Below are 22,790 nucleotides of genomic sequence, written 5' to 3' on the forward strand. Positions count from 1 at the left end.
AGGCTCCTTGAAGTCTGTAGCCTCCCTCTCGTTTCGCTCTCTTGGTTCCTCCGTCGTGGCTTTGTTATGCCAACTTCTAGGCTAGACGCTTGCAGCCGGCATCTTGAATAATACGCTTTTAGCGGCCTTATAGCGAAGCAGGAAATCGCTTGCTTCAGATTATTCCAAAATATATCTTGATGGATTTTTTACTTTTTTTTCTCATAGCTTTTGCATTACGCAAGCATCCGAAATTTCTTACTGCCGATCTCAATAATTTTATAATGCAATTCCCATCTCCTTAATCACTCTGGTTACGTTTTTTAATTGCTTTTTATAATTTATCGTATAAATAAATTGTACCCTATAGATAAATGATATTATTCATTTTTTTCGAAAAAAGTCAAGTACGATATTCGTTCATAAATGGAGCTGCAGCACCATTGTTGAATTTAAAGACTCGTAAACATCACACGACTCGAGAAGGGTCAGTCGCGCTTCTGTTTGTGTACTGTCTATTACAGTAAAAGAGCAACAGCAGCAGCGGTGGCAGTAGTCGATTCACGTGATTCGGACAGACAAAAGTCGAGCATCCGTTCACTCAGCGACTTCGTGAAACTTCTTACTCGAATTTTTTTTTTCATTCTTCGGACGATTCCCATGGCCTATTTGTATATGAATAGCCCTTTTTACTCGTTGAAGTTTCATTCGTGCAAAAGGATGCTTGTGAATGCTGCGAGGCATTTTTTATGTCGAATATCTGGCGCACACCTTTACGAGGGACTTTATACAATGCCCGCTGACATGATGAATGAGGGTATAACCAAATGTTTTCATAAAATTATTAATTTTCTTGTTATTAATGATCAAGTTGAAAAATGATTGTAATTACCAAAAACTGTATGCTTTGATAGCACACAATGCTTGTATCTATTTTTGCCGCGATACTTTTTACACATCTTTCAATTTGGCTTCGACAAAGAACTGGCTTTACTGAAAATGTATCTATGTGAAACACACTAAGAGTCTGAAAATCAAATTTAAATAGCCATTTCTTAATAAAAAAAAAAATAAATAATACACGAAAAAGTAGATAATATCTAGTTAAAACATTGCCCAGTAGAAACATTATGTAATACAGCAGTAAAATTGTCGACATGTGCGCGTGCGTGCGTGCGTGTGTGTGTGTGTGTGTGTATGTGCGTAGCTCCGTTGCAGCTTGCACACCCCACTCCGTGGCCTCAAGGCCCTCGGTCAGACCTGCTGTGAGAGTCCGTAGGGACCTAAGGGCCCTGCCGCGCATGCTACTTGGCCTCAGTTGACGAGCAACTGCGACCGAGTTAACTTCGTTCTTTGTTGTTTGTACGGTCTCGACTTTGTAGACCGACAACGAGTAACACAAGTGAAAGATTCCATGGAGTCGACAAGAGGACTGAAAACTGCCGTGATCATTGGCCATGGCAGTCGGTGAGTTAACCTCTGGAATTCAATCGACTCTTTCTTTATTTAATTGACTAATTTTCCGAAAAATTCTCCGCGAGCTTTTTTTTCTTATTCAAACGACGATTAAATTTTTACGCGTTATGTCGAGAGAGCTTTGAGAGCAGTGTAGAAATGTACACACTGCCCCACATGCAGTTTACCCTCGATTTACCTTACTTCATCAAGTTAACAACTCGAGCAATTTTGCACGAACTCCTCGCTCTCTTTCCTTCCTCATATTTTCTTTCCCATAAGCGTTTGTTGTTTGAAAAAGGGGTAGATTGCAAAGACTTCAGCACTCTGTGCGGTGGCAAATGCGAACCTGGCAAAACTCGCTGCTGTATGTATGAATGCATAATAGCCCCAGCACAGTTGGACGAGCTCGCAGTGCACGTGCATCGAGTGCGATGTAAAAAAGCATTGTGAAACGCGAGAAAAACCCTTGAATGGCAGCGCACCTCGCGAGCTTGTTCGGAAATTAACCGAGCGACTGTGTTTCAAATGATGGGATGTTCATCGAAGCTCTCTCTTGGAACAAAAAAGACTCGATTTGATAGCTTCTAACCAGTAATGTTATGAAAAAGCCCAAACTTATTCTAGAGCAGCTGATGAAAAAACGCGCCTACGTTATGCCACTCTGTCTCACGTAGCATACACATTTACTCGCTATCTACATCTGGCTCTCTTCCCCTTTTCATAATTAAGCTGGACAAAGCTGCACGTGAATGGCTCTCTGCTCTGTGTCTGCTTTCTTCACATACATCAAAGTAAAGAGATAGAGAGGGGCGATCGCATTAAACGTCTCTTCGCTGCAGCGTCTTAGCTCGGAAGAAAAATGTTTTCAAAATTAATACTCGTATAAAAATCTGATATCGTTATTTCTAATCCCATGATCCTTATTTAGAATTTGGAAAATCCACTTCTTTTTATTACCTTTTCTTTTGATTCATTTAATTTTCTTTAAAAAATATTTTATTTTTAACCATTTTTTTGTTTAAATAAAATATTACAAAAGCAAACAATTAAGTTGAAAAATAAAAAACTAAAAATACCAGTTTATATGTATGTAACATCTGTTGTTTGAAAATACGTGATAACCCTTAAGCGAACTACTTGCTTAGAAAATCTCTCGAGAATATTATACTTCGAAAACGCCTCCGGGGAGCCACTATTTTTTCGCCTCTTTACTTTTGAGTCATGGAGCAGAATTTTTAGCATGTCTAAGTATCTTTGGTTTTACATATCTTTAATATTAAATTTCAACGTTTTTAAGGACCGCTTGAAATAATATAATTTCCACTGATTTATCCTATCGTCGATCTCATTGAATTTCTTATCAACGAATTTATTTATCTCGCAGTTTATTCATTTTTGATGAATAAATCATCCGTGCTATTGTACATTGATTTTATAATTCACAACTCTTTTTTACTCAAATGAAAATATGACCCCCCATCGTAAATCATACGCAATTTCTCTGATCACGTCGCGTGTGGCGAAAAGTCGACGAAAGAAGAAACATAACGGAGGAAAAAAGAAACAATTTTTCCTTTCAACTAGCCTGAGCGTCAATATTACCACAGCGTACAATTAACGGGCCGTGTGTGTAGATTCGTATATTACGCCGTCGCGAAAAGGGCTCTGCGGAAGACCGCATAACCTTCCTGTTAATCGTAGCATCTGCTTCCCGTTTTACCCACTCAATGCCAGAACGCATGTTCGCGCGCTTGTTTCCGGGCAAACTCGTGTATGAACTGCACCAAAGCGTCAGTCATTCAGAAAGCGATACATATACTCCGCTTGATGCTGCCGTGCGCACATTTACTTTTCCCAAGACTAGCTGAATACAAAATCAGATGTGCACGCGGTCAAATTGTAAATTTACAAAGAATGAGGAATGAGTACACGTAGACATTTTCATTCCCGTACATGGCAATTTTAGACTATATCGCATACAGCTATCAACTAGTGACAGAAAATCAAAACTTATTTTTGCAGTTTGCTAATTCTACAGAAAATATTAATAAAGCAGCATACGTTCAAAACAGGAAGGTATATTTTATTGGAATTCATAACACATTTATGCGTATGAATTATCAAAATTAAATTTGATCTTTCTGATAATTAATCAAATCGTTATAAATTTTAATTCATACATTCCGCTGTCCTTTGTGGAATTAACCTTTTCATCATTCGTGCGGGAAAATCTTAAAATCGACTTCCTGCACTCGATGATGAAAAGTACTATACGCAACTGAGGCGGTTGTCAATCTTGCACTCGATGTCAATGCAACCCTCGCTACGCTCGGGCTGCAAACTGACACTATTGCAAAACAATCCCCTATTATTATGGATATATAAAATATAGGAGAAATATGGAGTTCAAATTTTTTATTAAAGTGATGTGTTTTTACTGTGACGAACTGGGATACGTACTGTAAGGTTGTTGAACTCCAAGTATTTGCCATCAGTTTGATGAAATGTTATAGGCCTCAGATAATTTTTCTACAGAAAAAAGTACTTTCTCCAATGTCGGTCTTATAAGGGCTAAATTTTGCCTTACCATTGTCAGAGTATGAGAGATTTCATTTCGATGTATTATCGCTAGATGTTTATTCGTACGATTTTTCGAAAAGTGCACTTGACTATTTATATAGTAGTAAACTGAAAATTCAAAATCTCGTTACCCGTGCGGAGTCCTGTAACGAGCCCTGTACTTTTCAGCAAAGAAACGAACGCACGCACGCACTCATAACACGTTGAGCCAGTGCAGCGCATTGTAAGGCGTGCGAAAGATTCTTAATGAAAACGGGTTCTCGCGGAACGGAGGCTTCCACATACACAATGCACGTCGAGAAAATACAATAGCTAACTCGTTTTCTTCCCATATAGAAAAAGGTTCCGAAGAGTAAAGAGTAAAAATTTGAAAGCACGTAGAGAAAGGGAGAGAGAGAGAAAGGAGCCGGAGAAAAAGAATATCAAGAGAGAAAGAAAGAAGAAAAATGAGAGGATCATTGCGCTAAGCTGCAATGATCCGTAATATATTTTCACATTTAAAATCATTATTTCGCGCGTATACTTGAGTCGCGTGCTTCCTTGTCAGCCGATATACTATTAAAATCTTTCGCTTCGATGAAATTTGTGTATGCATGTATTATTATGGAGGAAGGAAGCAGCCTTGCGCGCCAGTACGAAACAACGCACGATGTGATACATTAGCATCGATAACGAGCTTCGTCGTTTTTTTTTTATTAAATTATTTGTGAGCAAATTTTTACGGAGTCAATGGTGGTAATTTTATTTCGAGTAAAAACTACATGGACATGGAATGTTTTTTAACAATTGTTTCTTTCATCATGGAGTCGTAAAAACATTACACCACCGACACCTTATTTTTGTAGTAAAATTTTTGGAAAGAACAAATGTATGAGTACATCAATATACACCGTATAAACCATGAAAATTTGCAACGTATAAATGTATAAATTGGACAGAAAATTACAATCTTTCACTAGCTTGACTCTGGCACATGTACTATACTCTCGTTAAAACATGCTAATAAACTTGCAAAATGCTTCGAAAGATACTTTAATACGTTTGAACATATTTTAAAAAGAATATCATGTGCAGAGGCTGTTTTCAATTACAAATCACTGGTATTTTCAATAATCGCGCTGATAATCGTATCGATAATACATACAAATACATTTGGTCGACTGGCGATCGAGAGGCCATCGTGCCGAGTGGGAGCTCTCCGCGCGAGTTTGCTGTTAATGGAGAAGCTCCAAAATGTCGCTGGACGACGAAATTCGTCGGCCACACTCGCGTACACACGCTACTTAGTTCATCACTTGTAGAAGTAGAGCAAGAAGACCAAGATGGCTATGACGGCGACCACGATCATGGTGACGGGGGACGACGACTCGGACTCGTCGGCCTTGCGCTTGCCGAACTGATCGCCGGTGGCCCAGCTCTCCTTGTCGACGACCGGCCGCCTCTCGGACTCGACGATCTCGCCGAGGTGGTACTTCTTCATGAGCTCGAGCGCGTCCGTGGAGTGGCCAACGTCGATGAAGTCCTCGGTCGCGTCCTTGCCGCCGTGGTCCATGAGGATCTCCTCGCCGCCGGGATGCTCGTTCAGGAACTCCGTCACGTCGTAGACATTGTTCTTGATTACGAAGACGGTGCGCTTCCTGTCCTCGCTGGCTTTTTTCACCTCCTCGAAAGTGAACTGCTTCTTGCCACTCGTCGTTTTTTGTTCTTCGCTCATTTTCAATGATTATTTGTAAAATGCCTTGCGTCTCGTTGACTCTTCTCAAGCCGAACCTGCAAGGTACAATTTTTCTAGGTTATCGAGGCGACAATTAGTAGTTTCATTAAGGAGCAAATCGAGGTGGGGACAAGTTTATCAAACGCCAATCTCGCGCGTTATTATGATCGAACTGTTACGCGTGCGCGCAATCGGCGATTAAATAATCGCAGAAAAGTGCGCAGTATGAGCGTGTGGCAGTTATTAATCATTCGTTTTAATCTTAGATAAGTTTGTTTCCTTGATATTGAGGCATCGCTCGAGCTTCGTTTGCACAACGACGCCGCCTGCGTAGTTTCCTCGATGTAAAAAAACGAACTCCGAGATCAGTCGGCTGATTCTTGTCAACGATGGCATGCTCTTTCGTTGGAACAACAAAAAGCAGCGAGAGCAGCAGTGCGCCTTTTAAGGCGTACATATTGTGCGCGCGTCTCTTGTGTACACGATAAGACAAGAAATGAAGCCATGTTTTTCGATCTGTACTCTTCGTTCTAGATTTTCGTAAACTTCGCATCTATTATTCGATGATTTTACAGCAGAAGAATGCAATAATGTTCTTCTGCGCGTTAGAAAAAAAGGCTACTTACATAAAAAAAGCGAGGTCGCGCTATTATGCCCAGTTACAACGAGAGATTGTCAATTATGACGAGGCAGAAATTGTCAAATGAACGACGGAGATCTGCACGTATAATAATTCTTATATACCGATGAAAAACTCATGCTAATGCGGTAGCGGATCGGTGCGCGTCTTGTTGCCTGCATGCATATTGCATATGGTACTTATATATATGGAAAATGCATGCCGGCATCGTCCGTGCATCTCTCTCTCTCGGCCGACTAGAACCAAGGTCGCAATGGCAAATGTATACGACAGTCACCTATTCCATCGTGCTCGATTCGCTCGTCTGCGTGTTTATATACTCGTTCGTCGACTTTGTACTGTACGGCGCATTCGAAGCACGCTAAATATAAATGTAAGCTTGGAAGACCGAACGAAATCGTCTCTCTGTCGGCTTTTCTAACTCCTAAAACTGCACTCGGGCGACGGCAGCTGATAAACCTTAGTCTAATTTCCATAATTACGAATAATTGTTGGCATAGGTAGAGACGCGCGTGCTGGTACGTAATGTAGTGCTGCACGCGCTATCGTACAAATTACGCGTTATTGGCTCGTGTATACTATAGCTACATACCCCACCCCACGCAGGCACGCACACACGTATACAGACACGCACTGCACACGACTGATACTGCGCGATGTGCTCCATTTTATATTATCAAAAATTTTATCTGTAAGCATGAGTTGACACTTTTCGCGTTTTTCGACTCAATTTTCCGGATTGATATTTTTAGTCGCGATCGTCATTCAAGATCGTTAGAGTAATGATGAAAAAAACTGGATGGAGCTTTGCGAACCCGCGTCTGCTAAAACGACGGAATGTTTATTCGATTTCGGGCGACTCGAGCGGCCTGCTCCGGACAAGGGCTAAGATGAATGAATATCGAGTCTCTTATGGCGTATGCAGCGAAAACGATGTGGATGCTATGTACCTACCGAGTTATCGTGCCAAATAAGCGACAAAACGAAATACGAGCAACCGATTGACTGACTGACTTTGTACACACTCGCGCGTGTTACGTGTATCGTCTGTAGCGACGAAGAAGCGAGACTGACGGAGGCCTACGTATACGTCTATATATCTCTGCGAGTATACACCGAACGGCTTACCGCAGCAGCGGCAGTAGCGCAGTTTGCTCGGCGTAATAATATGGAGACTAGCGCTGCTGCTACGGGGACCGGCTGCGAGTTGTATGGAAGCGACGACGACGACACATATAACTCGCGCGAGCAAATGCACCCGACGCGATTGAACCTCTTTTACTCCCACCTTTGTGGACTGAGAGTTTGCTCGACCGACGAGGCATGACACAACGACTTGCTGCTTTATTTCAATCGTACGTACATGCCGATTCTCAATGTGCTCTCCGCGTCGCGCCGCAGCTGACATTGCCTGCGCGAGCTGCCACGCTTATCTGCCTTGGAGTGCGAGCAGCACTCGCACACGCGCGCGCCAAAGTCAATTCTCAGGCGATTATTATTCAGCTTTGCGGAAAAGGTGATCGATAACTGCCGATTACGTGGTTATATTTCGCTCGGCACCGCTCGCAGCCAATGCAATTCTCCTTGTAATAGCTGCTGCGTGCGAGTGAACCGAAGAGAGTCAGCCGAGCGCACGACAATCATAACTTGGCAAAGTATTGCGCCGCGGCTCAGTCCGAGTCTATGCGCGTTCGTGCGCTTTTCCAGAGATTCGATTTTTATACGCCGGGTGGATAAAATATAGAAACACACTCTCTTATAGAGAATAGGTCTGAAATGCGCGTGGTAGCCTACCATGAGATTTAGCATTGAAATGACGGTGGCTCGCTCGTTCACGCACCCAGTCATGTACGTCAGTGATAAGTCGCTACTCGAACTTGCTTTTCTCTCGTCTTACGTAAACATATTTTTCCATATATAAACTGCGTTACTTGAAAAAAAAAAAGACTTATTGTTGCTGTTCAAAGTTTCCTGTTTGCCTATACAAACCTATTCGATCGCTGTGCTTCGGCAATTTCACAAAGATGATGAGGCATTTAAAAAAAAAGCGTATCGGCCAACTGAGCTAGACGGACGACACTCAAATGGACATAATCTAAATGACCGAAAGTAATGATTAAATTAAAGCGATTTCCATTTAAAGTTAGCGCGCCAACTACTGCCTCCCAAACGCTTTGGCGCATTTAAATGGCCTTTAAAAGCATTAAAAGTTTCAAACATGCACGAGCTATTTCATCACTTACCTATGTATATCACGGTGCGAATCGATCCTATGTTAGTTTCCTCGGTTCTAGCGTTTATTTTTTTATTTTTTATTTTTTTTATCCAAGCACTCAAAGCTTTTTCTGATTTGAATCATACAGCAGGAAATTTTAAAAAGTAACTGAAATTATGGCCAAAGATTTAATTGAAATGACATGAAAAAATAGTTCATTCTTTATTGGATTTTTAAATATTTATTGCACAAACTTATCGAGCTTAAACGCAACGCAAAAATTCATTATTGACATTTTGCGATTGAAACACATCCTGGAAAAAGTCTCATGCATACAATAATTTGATTAGTTACTAAAAACTTCAGTCGATAGTTGATTATATAGTACAGGGTATACGAGTCACGCCACTTTATTGTTGTAATCAGTAAAAAAAATTATAAAACAAAAAAGCGTAAACTAGTACACCTAATCCAATGAATACAGGTAAAAATGGCGAGGACTCTTTTTTCGGTTCTTCGTATTCCCAATCGTCGTCGTCGATCGATGGACCCGCTGCAGCGCCTTCGGCCTCAAAAGTTCCCTCGAGTTGTCCAATTTCAAACGTGTCTTTGAGCTGTATTGCTTCCTAAGTAAAACATGTTTTTCTTATATCATGACTTTTCTTTTTTTTTTTATGTATAAATCGTTTCGTGAACAAATTCTTGTAAAGTATACCTGCGAGTGACCGACTTCGTCGAAGCATTTGGTAGCATCGGCACCGGCAAGATTTAGAAGCACCTCCTCGCCGCCGGGATGTTCCTTTAGAAATTTCGTAATATCGTAAACTTTGCCGTGCAAAGCTATCCACAAATCGTTGCCATTGTTGTGTTTTGTCACCTCGCTGACTGCGTATTTCCGAGTCATTTTTCAATATTCACTGAAACTAACAATCAAGCACTCATTGGTATCCACAATTTTCGGTGTATTAAATAATCGAGTGGGGATTTTTGAACGTTTTTGGACTTTTGTAATTTTTTAGTAGCATTCGGAGAGGTTAATGAAAATGATTCGTGCGCCGCGACAAGCTGCAAGTCACTTTTTTCTCACAGAGAAATCGAACGATATTACAAATGAAACGCATTCGCTTACACAATCACTATCGAGACTTGCATTTGATGAAACACCACCTATACGAAAACTCACGTACGCACATGCACTCACAGAAACCTGTAAAAATAGGTCGCACTAAGACTTATTTAATAAAAATGACGTCTCAAAGCTTCGATTGAGAGGAAACGAACCGAATTGATTTTACTGCTTAAATGTCCGGATGCAGCAGCGAGGTGTTCACTGCAAAACCTTGATAAAACTGAATCGAATGCATTTTTGGTAAAATATGATGAAACGGTTTGAGCTTCAAGTGCACAGCAGTGAAAATAAACGTGATAATTGCAACTTTAATGGCGATGCGATACCGAAAACCCGAGCAGTTTCTCGAAAGCCACTGCTCGGAAACAACCAACTTCCGTTCCTTTTGTATTTTCATCTCGCGAATCAGGTCAAAAAAAAAAAAAGTTAATGAACTTTTGAAACCAACTCACATGGCGGTATCGCTGAAACAAACAAACTATATTCTCGACGCACTAAGTCGTAGGCGAGTCCTCTAATCGTGCTTCGACCGAGATGACCGCTTGCTTCGAAAAATAACGACCTACTGAAATGTTATTGCGGAGAAAAAGAGTGACAAAAGCTCCCGTAACCAACGAGACTGTTCTAATTTCATAAAAAATTCATGAGCTTACAATGTTGCGAGCGGATCTCTTCATTTGCACAGAAAGACAGTCTTACGAATGTGTGAACTTTCCATATACCTAGCATTATGATACTCTCAAACGAGGAGTATAAGGCCAAAGACGTATAGGCGTTGCCGAAACGTTTAGCCGAAGGAAAATATATAGGCTTGCAAAGTTTCATGCATGCCAAGTAGATTTTCCTACGTACGAAGCCAGGATTTGCGTACAGGTTTTGGCTACTGCAATTACAATGAAGACGGCATCGTCGCGAATACAAACTCCGCGTATGCGGAACGCGTAACACACGACTTCGATGTCGATGAACTCCCGCAAAATTCGTCGATTGCTTTCCGCTCGGCGAGTACGTCACGCCTGAGCTGAAGATCACGAGGATTATTTATCCTTTGAAATTAATTTTCTTTTTTTTATGCTTAAGGTTTATGCGCACCGTGTACCACGATAGTCTTTATTTTTCCTTTGCTTTTTATACTCTCGCTTAACCGAATTTACCAGCTATTAAAAGTGGATCAAGTAATTCCAAGCCCTTATTAAATCGCTATAGTGAGTTTGCGCGGAGTTGATTACAAGATACAGGGAGTACTAAAAATAAAAATAAAAAGAACAAAATGATTGTTATAAACTCATTCGAGTTAACGATTAAATCTCACGCGATGCCTATATACATCGAACATTTCTTCAGGAAATTTTGAAGCTTTTGAAACATATCCCTCATAAAAAGCAAGCGAGAATTCGACATGAACTAAAGGAATTTTTAACTTTAATTTACAGAAAACTGGAGCGAGAATCAAGATCTACTCGAACTGCTGTCCCCATAGCTCGGACCGTGTCATCAGCGTGTCCGGCAAAGCTGAGGTTGTCATGGATTGTATCCGTGAACTCATCAATACCATCAAAACTGTAAGCACCCGTTCATTACGGTTACATTTTTTTTTAATTATGTGTGCCTTAGGATTTTTAAACTAACGTTTATAAAATTATTGTAGTCCCCGCTGAAAGGAATCAACAACCCTTACGACCCAAGAAATTATGAAGAATTCTTCGCTGAAGAATACGGCGGTTTTGGACCCGACGGTCAGCCTGCAGGTGGCGGCAGTGGTGGCAAGCCCGGAGGTTTCGGTGGTGGCCGTGGCGGCAACCAAGGTGGCATGAACCGTGGCGGACCACGAGGCGACCGTGGCGGAGATTTCCGAGGTCCTCCCTCAGGCCCACCTGATGGACCTCCGATGAACCGCGGAGGCTTCATGGGTGGACGTGGACCCGGCGGACCCGGCGGGCCTGGCGGTCCAGGTGGCCGCGGCCCAGGTGGACCAGGTGGTCCAGACCGTGGTGGTTACGGTGGACGTGGTGGTCCAGGCGGACCACCTGGCGGTTATGGCGGCCCAGATCGTGGTGGAAACCAAGGAGGTTACAATAGCAACCGCGGTGGACCTCCACCTAACTATGGAGGCAATGGAGGCGGAGGTGGTGGAAACTACAATGGTATAAACAATTGTAATTTAATTAACGCCAAATTCGACAAATTTATTCAACTTTCTTTTATATCTTTCTAGGAAATGGTTGGGGTGGTGGAAACTCCAACGGCATGGGAGGTGGCGGTGGTAACATGGGAATGGGTGGCGGTGGAATGGGTGGTGGAGGAATGGGCGGAGGCGGCATGGGCGGAGGAGGCATGGGCGGTGGAGGCATGGGCGGTGGAGGCATGGGTGGCGGAGGCATGGGTGGCGGCGGTATGGGAGGCGGCGGTGGAATGGGAGGAGGAGGTGGAATTGGTGGTCAAGGTGGCGGACAAGGAGGCGGTCAAGGCGGCAACGTCACCAGCACTCAAGTCACGATTCCCACTGATGTAAGATTTTATACTTTTTTTTCTCCAATTTTTAATTTTCAATACAATATTTTTATCGTTTTTTTCTCGTTATTATAGCTTGCTGGAGCCATCATCGGCAAAGGAGGTGCACGAATCCGCAAAATTCGTACTGAAAGCGGCGCTGGTATAACTATCGATATGCCGTTGCCTGGTAGTAATGACCGCATTATCACAATTACTGGTATGCCAAACCAGATACAAATGGCACAGTTTCTCTTGCAACAAAGGTAAATAATATTTTTGTTACCTCACCTTTAATTTTTAATATTTCTCATTAAAACTACATTATAATGAAACTGCATTTTTCTAAAACACTAATTTAATGTGATTAAAATTCCTGTGTATCAAGTAAAAATGATGAATTGTATGATTGTGAAAATATTCTTTCAATTTTAAATGTTTGCTTGTAACATAAAAAATCCTACAAATAATATTTTAAAAGATGATCTTAATGCTTTTCATTTGAAATGTCACGTGCCTAAACCATAATATGTGGCAAAAAATGAACTAACGAATTGAAAATGTAAAATAAAAGTCGAAGACAATATTTAAAATTTGTTAATAGTTTTAACCATTACCCGGTTATTTTGTTATTAAATTAAAAAAATTCTAGAAAATACTAAAAATCTAGTATTTATATTAACGTCTTTGCCTTTTATTTATTCATGATGAAATCATGCATACTAACATGTAAACACTAACAGTCTATAAGTCGCTAGAAGAAGAGAAAATAAGAAATGGAAAAGTGATTCAACTCCCTATCTTTGGGTTCTTCAGTGCATTTTGAAATTATTCGAAATGTATGAGTATCGTTGTATGGAAGACTAGTGATTTTGTTGTTCTAGTCCAGATGTAACAAGAAATCACTAATCTTCCTACAAAGATTGCTTATAATCGTCGTGTTCACACCTGCTACCGATCTCGCTTGTCTTGGAAAACTAACCATTGTTCTTCGCAAATGCTTAGCATAATTAATAATGACATAACAAATCAGTGTAAAACATGATGCAATTTTAGATCCATTGAAGAAAAATTATATGTTTGATTGATAATTTAAATTAAATCAATATAATAATTTTCAAGTATGTTAAAAATGAAGTTAGTACTAATATTGACTCTCGTTTTTTTACAGCGTGCACGAGAATTCTGATCAAGCATATTAAAGGAGTACCGTTAATTATGGATAAGAAAGAGGGAGAGAACGGGCGAGCCAAAGATCCATTCGTAACGTTTTCTAACGAAAATTACATCTTGGATTCTCATAAGATCATTATGAAACATCTATATAAACCAAGCAAAATCTTTATCCGAACCGCTCGTCTAAGATGATTGTGAAACATAAGCATAAGCATAAGGGATCATATTTTTTCAATGTCTAAAATCAAACAAATAAATCCATCGTCAGTAATACTAGTACAGGCAAATGCTCCTCAATCTCCAGCTTTTCTTTATGTTAGTTAACGGTTTTTATAATCCAACGAGTGGTTTCAAGTCGTTGTAAACATTGTGTACACAATGAAGCTAATATTAGTATTTTAAGATTCAGCATTAATTTTATTAATTCAAAAATTAGGTTATATTTAATTTTTATTCTTAATCTTTACTTACTGATCATTTTGAATTTTTTAATTCAAAACTTCTCCGCGTGTAAAATAACTCCTTCTTTAAATAAATCAAGATTCATGTATATACTTGAACAGTTGAAACCACTCGTAGATAATTAATATTTCTTTTTTATAAAAATGGAACAACGCTAGAATAGTACCCGCTATTGTAAAGAGCTACCCAAAATACATAACATTCAAGTTTGAAGTTGAAAAAGCCATCGCTGCGATTGAAAGTAAATTATTGAACATTGAATTATAAAGATATTTGAATGAAAAAAAAATAATGAATGAATAAAGTGGAAATCTAAAGTTTCTAAAGATTTTGTAAATAAGCAATAAAAATGGTATACTTTCCTTCGCATAATTTAACCACCCTTCATCGACTGCAGTAGTTCGTTAAAAAAGTAGACTATCATTATATTATTACTTATTACACTGCGTAAATTACGAAACAATTATAGTCCGCATTACCTCGTGTATAAGAAAAATACTATACATTTTCTATTTCAATTGAAACAAGCTAATAACACCTGTTATGTGAATATAAAATTACATCTTTGTACATCTATTTAAAATGTTTTAATACCTGTATTAAAGGTAACTTAAAATGCTTCTTATATTAGAACTTCTTCAAATTCTCAATCTAGAAGCTAGAATTTTTAAAACAAGATTGTCATATATTCCATACCACTTTTTGAGAGTTAGTCAAGAAAAATTAGGAATACTAGCGTAGTTGAAACCGCTGGAGAACATGTTGTGAACTAACTTTCTGTTATTTTAAAAAATCAAAATTTAATTTGTGTTCTTTTTACTTTGTACAAAAATAAATCATTTAATTGTATAATGAAAAACAAATTTATACACAAATGATGCCAAGCAAATTTCACTAGTTCAATATTTTAATTGAGATTGTTTTATCATGGCATTTATACACTACTCCAGTTTTTATTAATCTGATATTTAAATATAAAGTAGAAAAAGTCATATCTTAGATTTCCTCTGAGTACAGAATAATCTTTTTTTATATGCTCAATATATATTTGATAACTATATTGAATAGTAAAACTTCGTATTGACGAATCGATTGCGATAAGCTAGTTTTTCCGAATTATGAAAAACCTTTGAATATTTATAAATTTTTCTTATTAACACCCAGTTTGTAAAACTCCCTTCCCTACGCACCCAATATACAATCCATGCATTATTAGTTCAAGGGCATTGTTCATCGTAATGTAGTTTTTTGTTTAAGTAATTTTAGTTTGTAAAAATTTTTGACAAAGTTTGTAATGTTCTATTATCATATGATGGCTATACTTTTCTTTTCATTAAAATAACGAATCAGGAGAAAACAGAAGATCTCGAAAAATCTCGCTCGCAACTCTGTGCGTCTAAAAAATTAGTGTTTAAATTTGACGGAATTAAAATCTGTAATTTATTTTTATATTTGTACAAAAAAAACTGTGTAATCAGATGAAAAAATATATTGTATGCGACTGCGGGCATTGATTGTAATTTAGGAGAAGTAAAAGTGAAGCTTTACGCTTTGGGTGGGAGGATTTTTTTCACAAAATAACTATTAGATGAAAATCTCCTCGCAAAATAAAGCATTGTGAGACCACGCGTTTATACATAAGGAATAATTTTTGCAATTGATTTGTACAATCACTTTTTATTTATCGAATAAACTTAGTACAAATACTCTGAATAATTTTGTGTATCGCTTGTTGATTGTTCCTCTCCTCACTCATTCTTTATGAATAAAATTATTGACTGTTGAATTCTTTTCATTGGTATTGATCCGTATGTGATAAAGTTTGTATGAATTAATTATAACTTATAAAATTACTATGTCTGCTGAAAAAAGTGGTTCATTGCGATTTGACCGGCAGAGAATCCGGCAACTGAATCTCATACACTGGTTTATCGTCTTCGCTGATCCAAATGCTGCTATTTTGTGCACACCTAATGACATAAACAACCGCGTGTGCAACAGTTTCAGGTCTACAACAGATATAAAACATTTATCGCGTTGACGTTATTGAACGATACTCGATCATTTTAAGGGACGAAAAGAAAAGAGTTTGCCTTTGAGGTTGAATGTCTTTCATGGCTTCCGATAGATCTTCCAGTCTCGTTACGAGCTTATCGTTTTTCAAACATTCCAAGGCTTTGGAATCTGTGAGTCCAGGACACAGCACCACAATCCTCACGCCCGTCCTTTGGTAGTGATAGGGTTGCTGCGATGCGCGAACACGGGCACAATGATAATCAACATCGAAATACATACATAGATAATAAAGTCCAGTTACTCACCGAGAAGGAGCGACTGAAGGCGATGAGGGCGTTATTGGTGGCCGAGTAAACGGGCAATTGTGGAAAAGCTTCGAGACCGAGAATCGACGCGACGTTGACGATGACTCCTCCGCGGCCCCCGCAGTCTTTGCCCATAAACTGTACTCCCAACATGTTGGCTCGGAACACGGCAGTCTGAGTTTCATAATTCGCGTGTTAAGGGTGCATCGCGGTGAAAAATTGTTTAACAATAAGACAACTCTTACGACATTTGTATCAATGCTCTGGTGGAAGTTTCTTTCGTCGATCATGGCTGCGTTATTGATTATTATATCCAAACCACCGAGCTCCTTGACCGATTCTTTAAAGACATCTGAAATATTTTCAACGATATTTGGCTTAATGTATGATCTTTGTCGAATTTCGAGTTTACGGGTTCAAGCTCACGTACTATCGAATTCCGAGCCTTTGGTCAGATCGCAACCGACGAAGGCCGCTCGATTTCGACCGAATTCTTCGTTGAGCTGCTCGAGCTGCGATTTGCAGAGTGAATCGTGCTGGTCGATCATCAAGACCCGCTGAAAAGACCCGACTTATGTTTACTGGATCGCCGCGAGGGAAAAAGGGAGTCGTGTTTACTTACCGCGACGCCGTTACGCAAGAGCTCTTTTCCGAAAACTACCCCGAGACCGTTGGAAACGCCGATCACGAGGGCTCGCTTGTCTTTCATCTGCATTTTGATCCGGATTAAAATTTCTTTTTTCTACGAATTTCGAAAAATCGATCAAATTGAAATCAGAGCACCGGCAAGCTGCGTCTTGCACTGGCGAGAGAGAAATCACTTTTGAATAGCATAATGCAAATCGTCATATCCATGACTCTTTGACCCAACGCATACGCGAGCTGAGCTGTTTATCATCGTTTCGGTGTATTAAGATAATTTCTTGAATAACAAAAAAAAATACGAACGCGTCTTTGAATTGCACTATGTGCCATCAGCTGATACGTCAGCGTGCCGAGAAAATCGCGCTCCGAAACATTGTGTTGCCGCGTGTCATTTCGGCAAATCTACTGTAAAACTAAAGAGTAATCATTTACTGAGCTAATTAAAATAGATAATTTATCCTCGATTTAAAGAGTAAGTCTGAAAAGTATTTGAGTTCATTAACTTGGGCCGTAATTAATAATAGTTAAATTTTGAGTACGGAAGTAGATAAAAACGTCTACTAATTTCAACGGAAGCTGAATACTTTTTGTACGTGCAAAATTACATTTTTAACTACAGATTTTTTTTTAAATGAAAGTTTCGCAATGCAAACTTTTTTTCCTCCGAACTCGTTCGAACTAATTTTCCGTAATCCCCGGCGAAGCAATATTTCCACAATGAAAAGTACCTACTGCATATTTGTTTTACACAATTTTTTCCTTCTCAAGATTTGCAGATGGTGACGATTATAAGATTGCCTCTGTTTTTGTTGATTTGAAATTTGTCATTTTTGACAGTGAATCAAATAGAAATAAAACATACAAGAAAACAATAATCAGAGCGCATTTGGTGCCGTCCTCGTTTACATCTTGTACAGTTCATAATATATACTTTGCGTCGAAGTCAATAACTCATTGCGATCATCGTTTGCATAGTTGAATTCAAATTATAGGAAGATCGCACTTCGAACAAGAGTGAAATTAATAGTGTAGCAACTCTAAAAGTTTCTCAAATTTTGCCTCAATCTAGGATACAATTTTTCGTGTATACAATTGCTGAGTTGGTCGAACGCAACACGAGCGACAAAAAGTCTGTCAGCGACTACCATTTGAAATGCTGCCTAGACTTGAATTTCAAATTACGTTTCAACTCCGTCGACCAATTGGCGCTCGGCAGCTCAAAGTCCCACTAAGCAGTAAACTCGTGTACTGAATCGTGTATACCATACTTATATCGTGTTGTCAGCTCTCGCCTCTCCGTCCAGACTCCAAAGTTTTCAGTCGTGATCGTGCGCCTCACGAGTCAAGATGGCAGATACGGTCAGTGAAATCGTCGCCAAAGTCAATGAAAATATTACGGAAAATGCCGCGAAAAATGCGACCAGCCATCAGCCGGCCTCGACCGAGGGTATGGCTATTGCCTATGGAAGCCTCGTCATAATGGCTATTTTGCCAATTTTCTTCGGTTCCTACCGGTCTGTCAAACATCAACGTGAACAGCAGGTTAGACACCACATCATGATTTATCCGCGATTCCAACAGCTGCTCCTGATTCTTCCACATTATTTATGCTCATTCTTATCTTCAATTATTTCATCATAATTGTATACGCTATAGTCATTATCATAGTAAAACTTGCTATTTTAAAATCTTTCACTTGTTATTTAGTTCAGATTACAAAAATACTCTACAGTTCCATATGTTCTGTTGTTTACTTTCTGATGTATAATTTCACTTTCCTTTTACTATTGCAGAAACACTTTGAGAGGAGTGGTGAAAAACCAGAGACAATGAGTCAAAAAGATGCTGCTATGTTTCCTTTTATTTCTAGTGCAGCACTTTTTGGACTCTACATATTTTTCCAGGTAATATTTTACATCACTGATGTGTTTTTATTAGAATATTATCACATCTTAAATTACTTTTCTATTAATAGTGAAGCTACTTATTAATATAAATTAAACATTTACTTTTAGGTATTTTCTAAAGAATACATCAATTATCTTTTAACTGGATACTTCTTTTTCCTTGGAGTTTTGGCCCTTTCTCATATTTCAAGGTATTTTAAAAATTCAATGAACAATTTAAAATGTTTATTTTATATATAAAAAATAGATGCCATTATTTTTTATATTAATATTTTCAGCCCACTCATTACCTCCTTAATGCCTGCGGCCATTCCTAAGAAGGATTATCACTTACGTCTTAAAAGTGACAATGAAGATCTAATAAATTATAAATTTACTTCACATGACATTGTATGTTTAGCAATTTGCACAATAATTGGAGCTTGGTACCTATTGAAAAAAGTATGTTTCATTAATTTATTATTCTACTCTCCAATCAAGATTAATTTTGTACTTAATGTTATTTTTTACTTATTTTAGCACTGGATTGCCAACAATTTATTTGGAATTGCTTTTGCAATTAATGGAGTCGAATTACTTCACTTGAATAAAGTCATCACAGGGTGTATTTTATTATGTGGACTTTTTGTTTATGATATATTCTGGGTTTTTGGCACTAATGTCATGGTGACTGTAGCTAAATCATTTGAAGCTCCTATTAAGCTTGTATTTCCACAAGATTTATTAGAAAGTGGACTCAATGGTAAAAATTTTGCCATGTTAGGATTAGGTGATATCGTTGTGCCTGGAATTTTCATTGCCCTTCTGCTGAGGTTTGATCACAGCCTCAAAAGGAAGTCGAAAACTTATTTCTATACAACTTTCTTTGCCTATTTTATGGGTTTACTGGTAACTTTGCTTGTTATGAAAATTTTTAACCATGCACAACCGGCTCTGCTCTACCTAGTTCCTGCTTGTTTGGGAACACCACTTCTGGTTGCTCTTATTAAAGGAGACTTAAAAGCTCTATTCTCGTAAGTATTTTCCAATAAATTTGCTTAATCTCTCGATTTAATTATTAATAAATAAAAAAAAACGTTAAATGAATTATTAAATTTTTTTTCACAGGTACGAAGATCATCCATCAGAAGTTGAAGAAAAATCTGTTACAAAAACTACTCAAACAGAAGTTAAAAAAGACAAATAAAAACCTCCTTTATTTTTAAAGGAATGAGACGTCATGTGAGATGTTAATGAATAAATGGATACATACATTATTGAGAACACAAGCGTGATAAATATTATGTCAGATCTCTCACAATTTAAAATGAAGAATGTCTAAGATCACGTGAAAATGTATAAGCTAGATGCAGTAAAAGAAATATTTTGAATCTTAGGCATTTTTTACTTTTTAGAATGTGTGTATATTATTTTTTTTAGCAATGCAGTAAAATGTATTTTATTGCAATGGTAACAATTTTATTAAAATTGTAACTTTTTTATTGAAATTGTTACCATTAGATAAAGTAGTGCAAAAAATTGATTTGAGTGTGCCTTGTGATTCTAAGTTGCTTCTTTTTGGTATTCAACCAAAACAATTGGTTTTGTTTATATTAATATAAATTTTATTATTACAATTAATTTCATTCAATTAATTTTTTTAAATTATGGTTCTTGTTCTATTAGGATACACGAACCTATCAATCCCTTTCTGATAAAAAATAATTGTTCAAAAATCAATTAATTTAGTACATTTTAATACAAAAAGATACAAGATAAAAACTTAATATTTTGCCAAAGTATTATTATTTGAATATAGAAAATGTAAAATATTAAAATTTGCTTCTCCTAATTTTTTTGGGTTTAACAATGTAACTGAAACTAGTGAAGCAAATCTGTGCTTTAATAAAATGGTCTTAAAGTATGTGAGTATCAGTGATTAACTAAGAATAAAAACATTTTATAGAACTTGAACTTGATCGAACTTTGATTATTGGTATGATTAATGTTTTTTTGTAAATGAGTAGAATGTATATTAAATAAATGACATAGCATAAAAAATTCATTTTTTATAAACCAACAAAAATAGGAAATACACTCTTACAATATGCTTATATTCTACTTCAAATATACTCATTTGGGTATACAAGGTAATTGATTAATTTGACTTTTTTAGCTTATAAGAACATACAATTTATAAAAAAATTTTTATAAATGATTTACACCAACAAGCTATTGAATTATCCATAAACATAATAATGAAAGCTCAAATAATGTAATCATCAAACATTTTGTATTACTGTTGAAGAAAAATAATTACAATACTGAATACTCAACATGAAAATTCAATATTTTGCAACATTGTCAATAGTTTTATTGTTACTAAAACTCAAAGCATTTCAAATGTTTGTAACTAATTTGTCAAAAATAGTATTAAAAATAAAATGTTTTGAAGTGATATATATTTTTGAATATTTATTAAATGAACTAAAATTATTAATTAATGTAGAATCAAATAATTTAAGAAACTTGTACTTTTTCTTTGTAATATAAAAATTTTCCATTTTATTTAACAAAATTTTATTACAGCAACAAAATCAAATTTCCAGTATGATACTTCAAAATTGCTGATTTATTAAGAGACAAAGAAACCTTAAAAATCAATAATTATAATAATGTCTTCAAGCCTTGGCAGCATCTTCAACTGCTAAGCTTTGGACAGTAATTGGTGGTAATTCTGTAACTCCATTTTTAGAAATTTTTTGAACTTTGAAATTTGGTAAATTAATAATGAGGCGTTTGTGAATTTCTCTGACACATTTCTTCATTAAAATATAAGCTTCGTCTTCTGACAGATCTAAATAGAAATTTAAAGTTTAGAAACAATAATCAGGGAATGATAAACTGAAATATTTTGGAAAAAAACTTACTTTTTTTATGATATCTGTCTAAAATAGTGAGCGAAAAGAAACCTCCATATCCATGAGCAGCATAAGGTACTTTAACACATGATGCTAAGTAATCAATAAAGTACAATTCAGGACCAGTTTGATCATCATAACCAGCCATCAACATATTAACAAAGTATGGAGTTCTAGAACGTAAATAATCTGCCAGATTCCTCCGGGTAAAATTAGCAGCTGCTTTAGGGGACAGTTCATAGCCATTTCTCATTTTGTACAACTGCAAATTTTTATTGATATATTCTGAAAACTGAGTGGCATCTCCACTTTCACCAGAAACAGCCATGACAAGTTTGTTGGCCAATTTATGAATCTTTTGTTCATCTGAAAAAAGCACACATTGGTGTAAATACATTGAATTTCATGAATGTATTAAATGCTACTAGTATGAGATTAAAATGATTATTCGTTTTACAATCTCTTTAAATGGTTCTATTATAAAAAAAATTGATTATTGTAATAGTAAAATACTTCTAAAATAAAAGTTTTCTGTTGTGAAAAAATAATAATACAAAAGAAGGTTAGAATTGATGAAATGCAATAATTCGCGTACCATTTTTCATGACCATAATCGATGTAGCGTTGGTCATGTCAGCCGCAACAAGGACAAAATCATTGAACTGGATTCCTATTAGGCACTCCATATTTTTTTATATATTTGTTTATATTTTTCTACAGGTTTAAATGAGCTATCTGCTAAATTGGTGCGTACAGTCGCTGTCGATAGCGAAAACTGTATGTCATTCTAGGGTAGAAGCCATCTTACATATATTGAATCGTGAAATTTTACCGGCTGCAGAATAGCAGTCTACTTAAAGGCGCCTTATCGTAAAAGTGAAACAGTAAAAATGTAAGAATTTTTAATAAAGCCATTCATTTTAGTAAATCATAAAAATTTAATTATTTATGTTTCTGACAGAAATAGTCAACAAGTTTTAAAAACTGTTGTATTCACTGAAATCTAATGAAAACATTTTAAATCATAAATTCGATTGGAAGTTTGAAATGAAAAAATTATTGGCACAAAATATTTTAAAGTTTGTAATATGTGAGTGACATGAAAAAAATCATTTAATTCAATAAACATAATATACATATTCGGATATAATATTTAAATGTGCGACGAAAGTTT

General features: G+C 37.1%; 6 protein-coding genes across 9 annotated transcripts in view; 2 read left to right on the plus strand and 4 right to left on the minus strand.

Annotated features, from left to right (window-relative positions):
- LOC106655174 (heterogeneous nuclear ribonucleoprotein K) overlaps nucleotides 1-15,556 on the plus strand; it is a 57,826-nt gene extending 42,270 nt beyond the window's left edge. The window contains exons 8-13 of the mRNA XM_023461462.1: nucleotides 11,149-11,277; nucleotides 11,364-11,859; nucleotides 11,931-12,083; nucleotides 12,183-12,223; nucleotides 12,302-12,471; nucleotides 13,377-15,556. Of these exons, the coding sequence (XP_023317230.1) occupies nucleotides 11,149-11,277; nucleotides 11,364-11,859; nucleotides 11,931-12,083; nucleotides 12,183-12,223; nucleotides 12,302-12,471; nucleotides 13,377-13,407 (1,020 nt within the window). The 3' untranslated portion in view covers nucleotides 13,408-15,556. The remainder of the gene's footprint in view (nucleotides 1-11,148; nucleotides 11,278-11,363; nucleotides 11,860-11,930; nucleotides 12,084-12,182; nucleotides 12,224-12,301; nucleotides 12,472-13,376) is intronic.
- On the minus strand, nucleotides 4,673-7,601 carry LOC106655176 (cytochrome b5-like). Of its 4 annotated transcripts, none has more exons than XM_014375414.2 (2): nucleotides 7,500-7,601; nucleotides 4,673-5,787 (listed from the first exon to the last, which is right to left on the minus strand). In XM_014375414.2, the coding sequence occupies exon 2, from the start codon at nucleotides 5,729-5,731 to the stop codon at nucleotides 5,309-5,311; it is 423 nt and encodes a 140-aa protein (XP_014230900.1). In that variant the 5' UTR covers nucleotides 5,732-5,787; nucleotides 7,500-7,601; the 3' UTR covers nucleotides 4,673-5,308. The 4 variants fall into 4 exon arrangements, with proteins under 4 accessions (XP_014230900.1, XP_014230899.1, XP_014230902.1 ...); XM_014375413.2 differs by lacking the exon at nucleotides 7,500-7,601 and adding an exon at nucleotides 7,326-7,485; XM_014375416.2 differs by lacking the exon at nucleotides 7,500-7,601 and adding an exon at nucleotides 6,649-6,914.
- LOC106655177 (cytochrome b5-like) lies at nucleotides 8,785-10,294 on the minus strand. Its single transcript, XM_014375417.2, has 3 exons — nucleotides 10,168-10,294; nucleotides 9,302-9,509; nucleotides 8,785-9,212 (listed from the first exon to the last, which is right to left on the minus strand). The coding sequence occupies exons 2-3, from the start codon at nucleotides 9,488-9,490 to the stop codon at nucleotides 9,009-9,011; spliced, it is 393 nt and encodes a 130-aa protein (XP_014230903.1). The 5' UTR covers nucleotides 9,491-9,509; nucleotides 10,168-10,294; the 3' UTR covers nucleotides 8,785-9,008.
- LOC106655175 (15-hydroxyprostaglandin dehydrogenase [NAD(+)]-like) lies at nucleotides 15,557-16,991 on the minus strand. The gene is made up of 6 exons (XM_014375412.2): nucleotides 16,787-16,991; nucleotides 16,595-16,721; nucleotides 16,410-16,516; nucleotides 16,165-16,338; nucleotides 15,937-16,088; nucleotides 15,557-15,852 (listed from the first exon to the last, which is right to left on the minus strand). The coding sequence occupies exons 1-6, from the start codon at nucleotides 16,877-16,879 to the stop codon at nucleotides 15,720-15,722; spliced, it is 786 nt and encodes a 261-aa protein (XP_014230898.1). The 5' UTR covers nucleotides 16,880-16,991; the 3' UTR covers nucleotides 15,557-15,719.
- A 1,095-nt stretch (nucleotides 16,992-18,086) lies between these two features.
- Nucleotides 18,087-20,408, plus strand: LOC106655096 (minor histocompatibility antigen H13). The gene is made up of 6 exons (XM_014375307.2): nucleotides 18,087-18,351; nucleotides 18,603-18,713; nucleotides 18,825-18,907; nucleotides 18,995-19,157; nucleotides 19,236-19,729; nucleotides 19,824-20,408. Exons 1-6 carry the CDS (start codon nucleotides 18,157-18,159, stop codon nucleotides 19,900-19,902), a joined length of 1,125 nt encoding a protein of 374 aa, XP_014230793.1. The 5' UTR covers nucleotides 18,087-18,156; the 3' UTR covers nucleotides 19,903-20,408.
- An 822-nt stretch (nucleotides 20,409-21,230) lies between these two features.
- Nucleotides 21,231-22,402, minus strand: LOC106655133 (proteasome subunit beta type-2-like). The gene is made up of 3 exons (XM_014375355.2): nucleotides 22,212-22,402; nucleotides 21,626-21,982; nucleotides 21,231-21,552 (listed from the first exon to the last, which is right to left on the minus strand). The coding sequence occupies exons 1-3, from the start codon at nucleotides 22,300-22,302 to the stop codon at nucleotides 21,377-21,379; spliced, it is 624 nt and encodes a 207-aa protein (XP_014230841.1). The 5' UTR covers nucleotides 22,303-22,402; the 3' UTR covers nucleotides 21,231-21,376.
- Between the last annotated feature and the right edge of the window lie 388 nt (nucleotides 22,403-22,790).

This window comes from Trichogramma pretiosum, unplaced genomic scaffold (genome assembly GCF_000599845.2).
Source record: "Trichogramma pretiosum strain Unisexual culture from Peru unplaced genomic scaffold, Tpre_2.0 scaffold2, whole genome shotgun sequence".
NCBI lineage: Eukaryota > Metazoa > Arthropoda > Insecta > Hymenoptera > Trichogrammatidae > Trichogramma > Trichogramma pretiosum.

What these genes read in the sequence shown, in the direction of transcription:
- LOC106655176 (XM_014375414.2), bottom strand. Translation starts at nt 5,731, where the DNA reads ATGAGCGAAGAACAAAAAACGACGAGTGGCAAGAAGCAGTTCACTTTC.
- LOC106655177 (XM_014375417.2), bottom strand. Translation starts at nt 9,490, where the DNA reads ATGACTCGGAAATACGCAGTCAGCGAGGTGACAAAACACAACAATGGC. An exon ending in ACGAAGTCGGTCACTCGCAG is followed by an intron (nt 9,213 to 9,301) that starts GTATACTTTACA and finishes TGTTTTACTTAG; the next exon opens with GAAGCAATACAGCTCAAAGA.
- LOC106655175 (XM_014375412.2), bottom strand. Translation starts at nt 16,879, where the DNA reads ATGCAGATGAAAGACAAGCGAGCCCTCGTGATCGGCGTTTCCAACGGT. An exon ending in AGAGCATTGATACAAATGTC is followed by an intron (nt 16,339 to 16,409) that starts GTAAGAGTTGTC and finishes TATGAAACTCAG; the next exon opens with ACTGCCGTGTTCCGAGCCAA. An exon ending in AAAGACATTCAACCTCAAAG is followed by an intron (nt 15,853 to 15,936) that starts GCAAACTCTTTT and finishes TATCTGTTGTAG; the next exon opens with ACCTGAAACTGTTGCACACG.
- LOC106655096 (XM_014375307.2), top strand. Translation starts at nt 18,157, where the DNA reads ATGGCAGATACGGTCAGTGAAATCGTCGCCAAAGTCAATGAAAATATT. An exon ending in AACATCAACGTGAACAGCAG is followed by an intron (nt 18,352 to 18,602) that starts GTTAGACACCAC and finishes TTACTATTGCAG; the next exon opens with AAACACTTTGAGAGGAGTGG. An exon ending in CTTGGTACCTATTGAAAAAA is followed by an intron (nt 19,158 to 19,235) that starts GTATGTTTCATT and finishes TACTTATTTTAG; the next exon opens with CACTGGATTGCCAACAATTT.
- LOC106655133 (XM_014375355.2), bottom strand. Translation starts at nt 22,302, where the DNA reads ATGGAGTGCCTAATAGGAATCCAGTTCAATGATTTTGTCCTTGTTGCG. An exon ending in GATTATGGTCATGAAAAATG is followed by an intron (nt 21,983 to 22,211) that starts GTACGCGAATTA and finishes TGCTTTTTTCAG; the next exon opens with ATGAACAAAAGATTCATAAA. An exon ending in AGACAGATATCATAAAAAAA is followed by an intron (nt 21,553 to 21,625) that starts GTAAGTTTTTTT and finishes ATTTCTATTTAG; the next exon opens with ATCTGTCAGAAGACGAAGCT.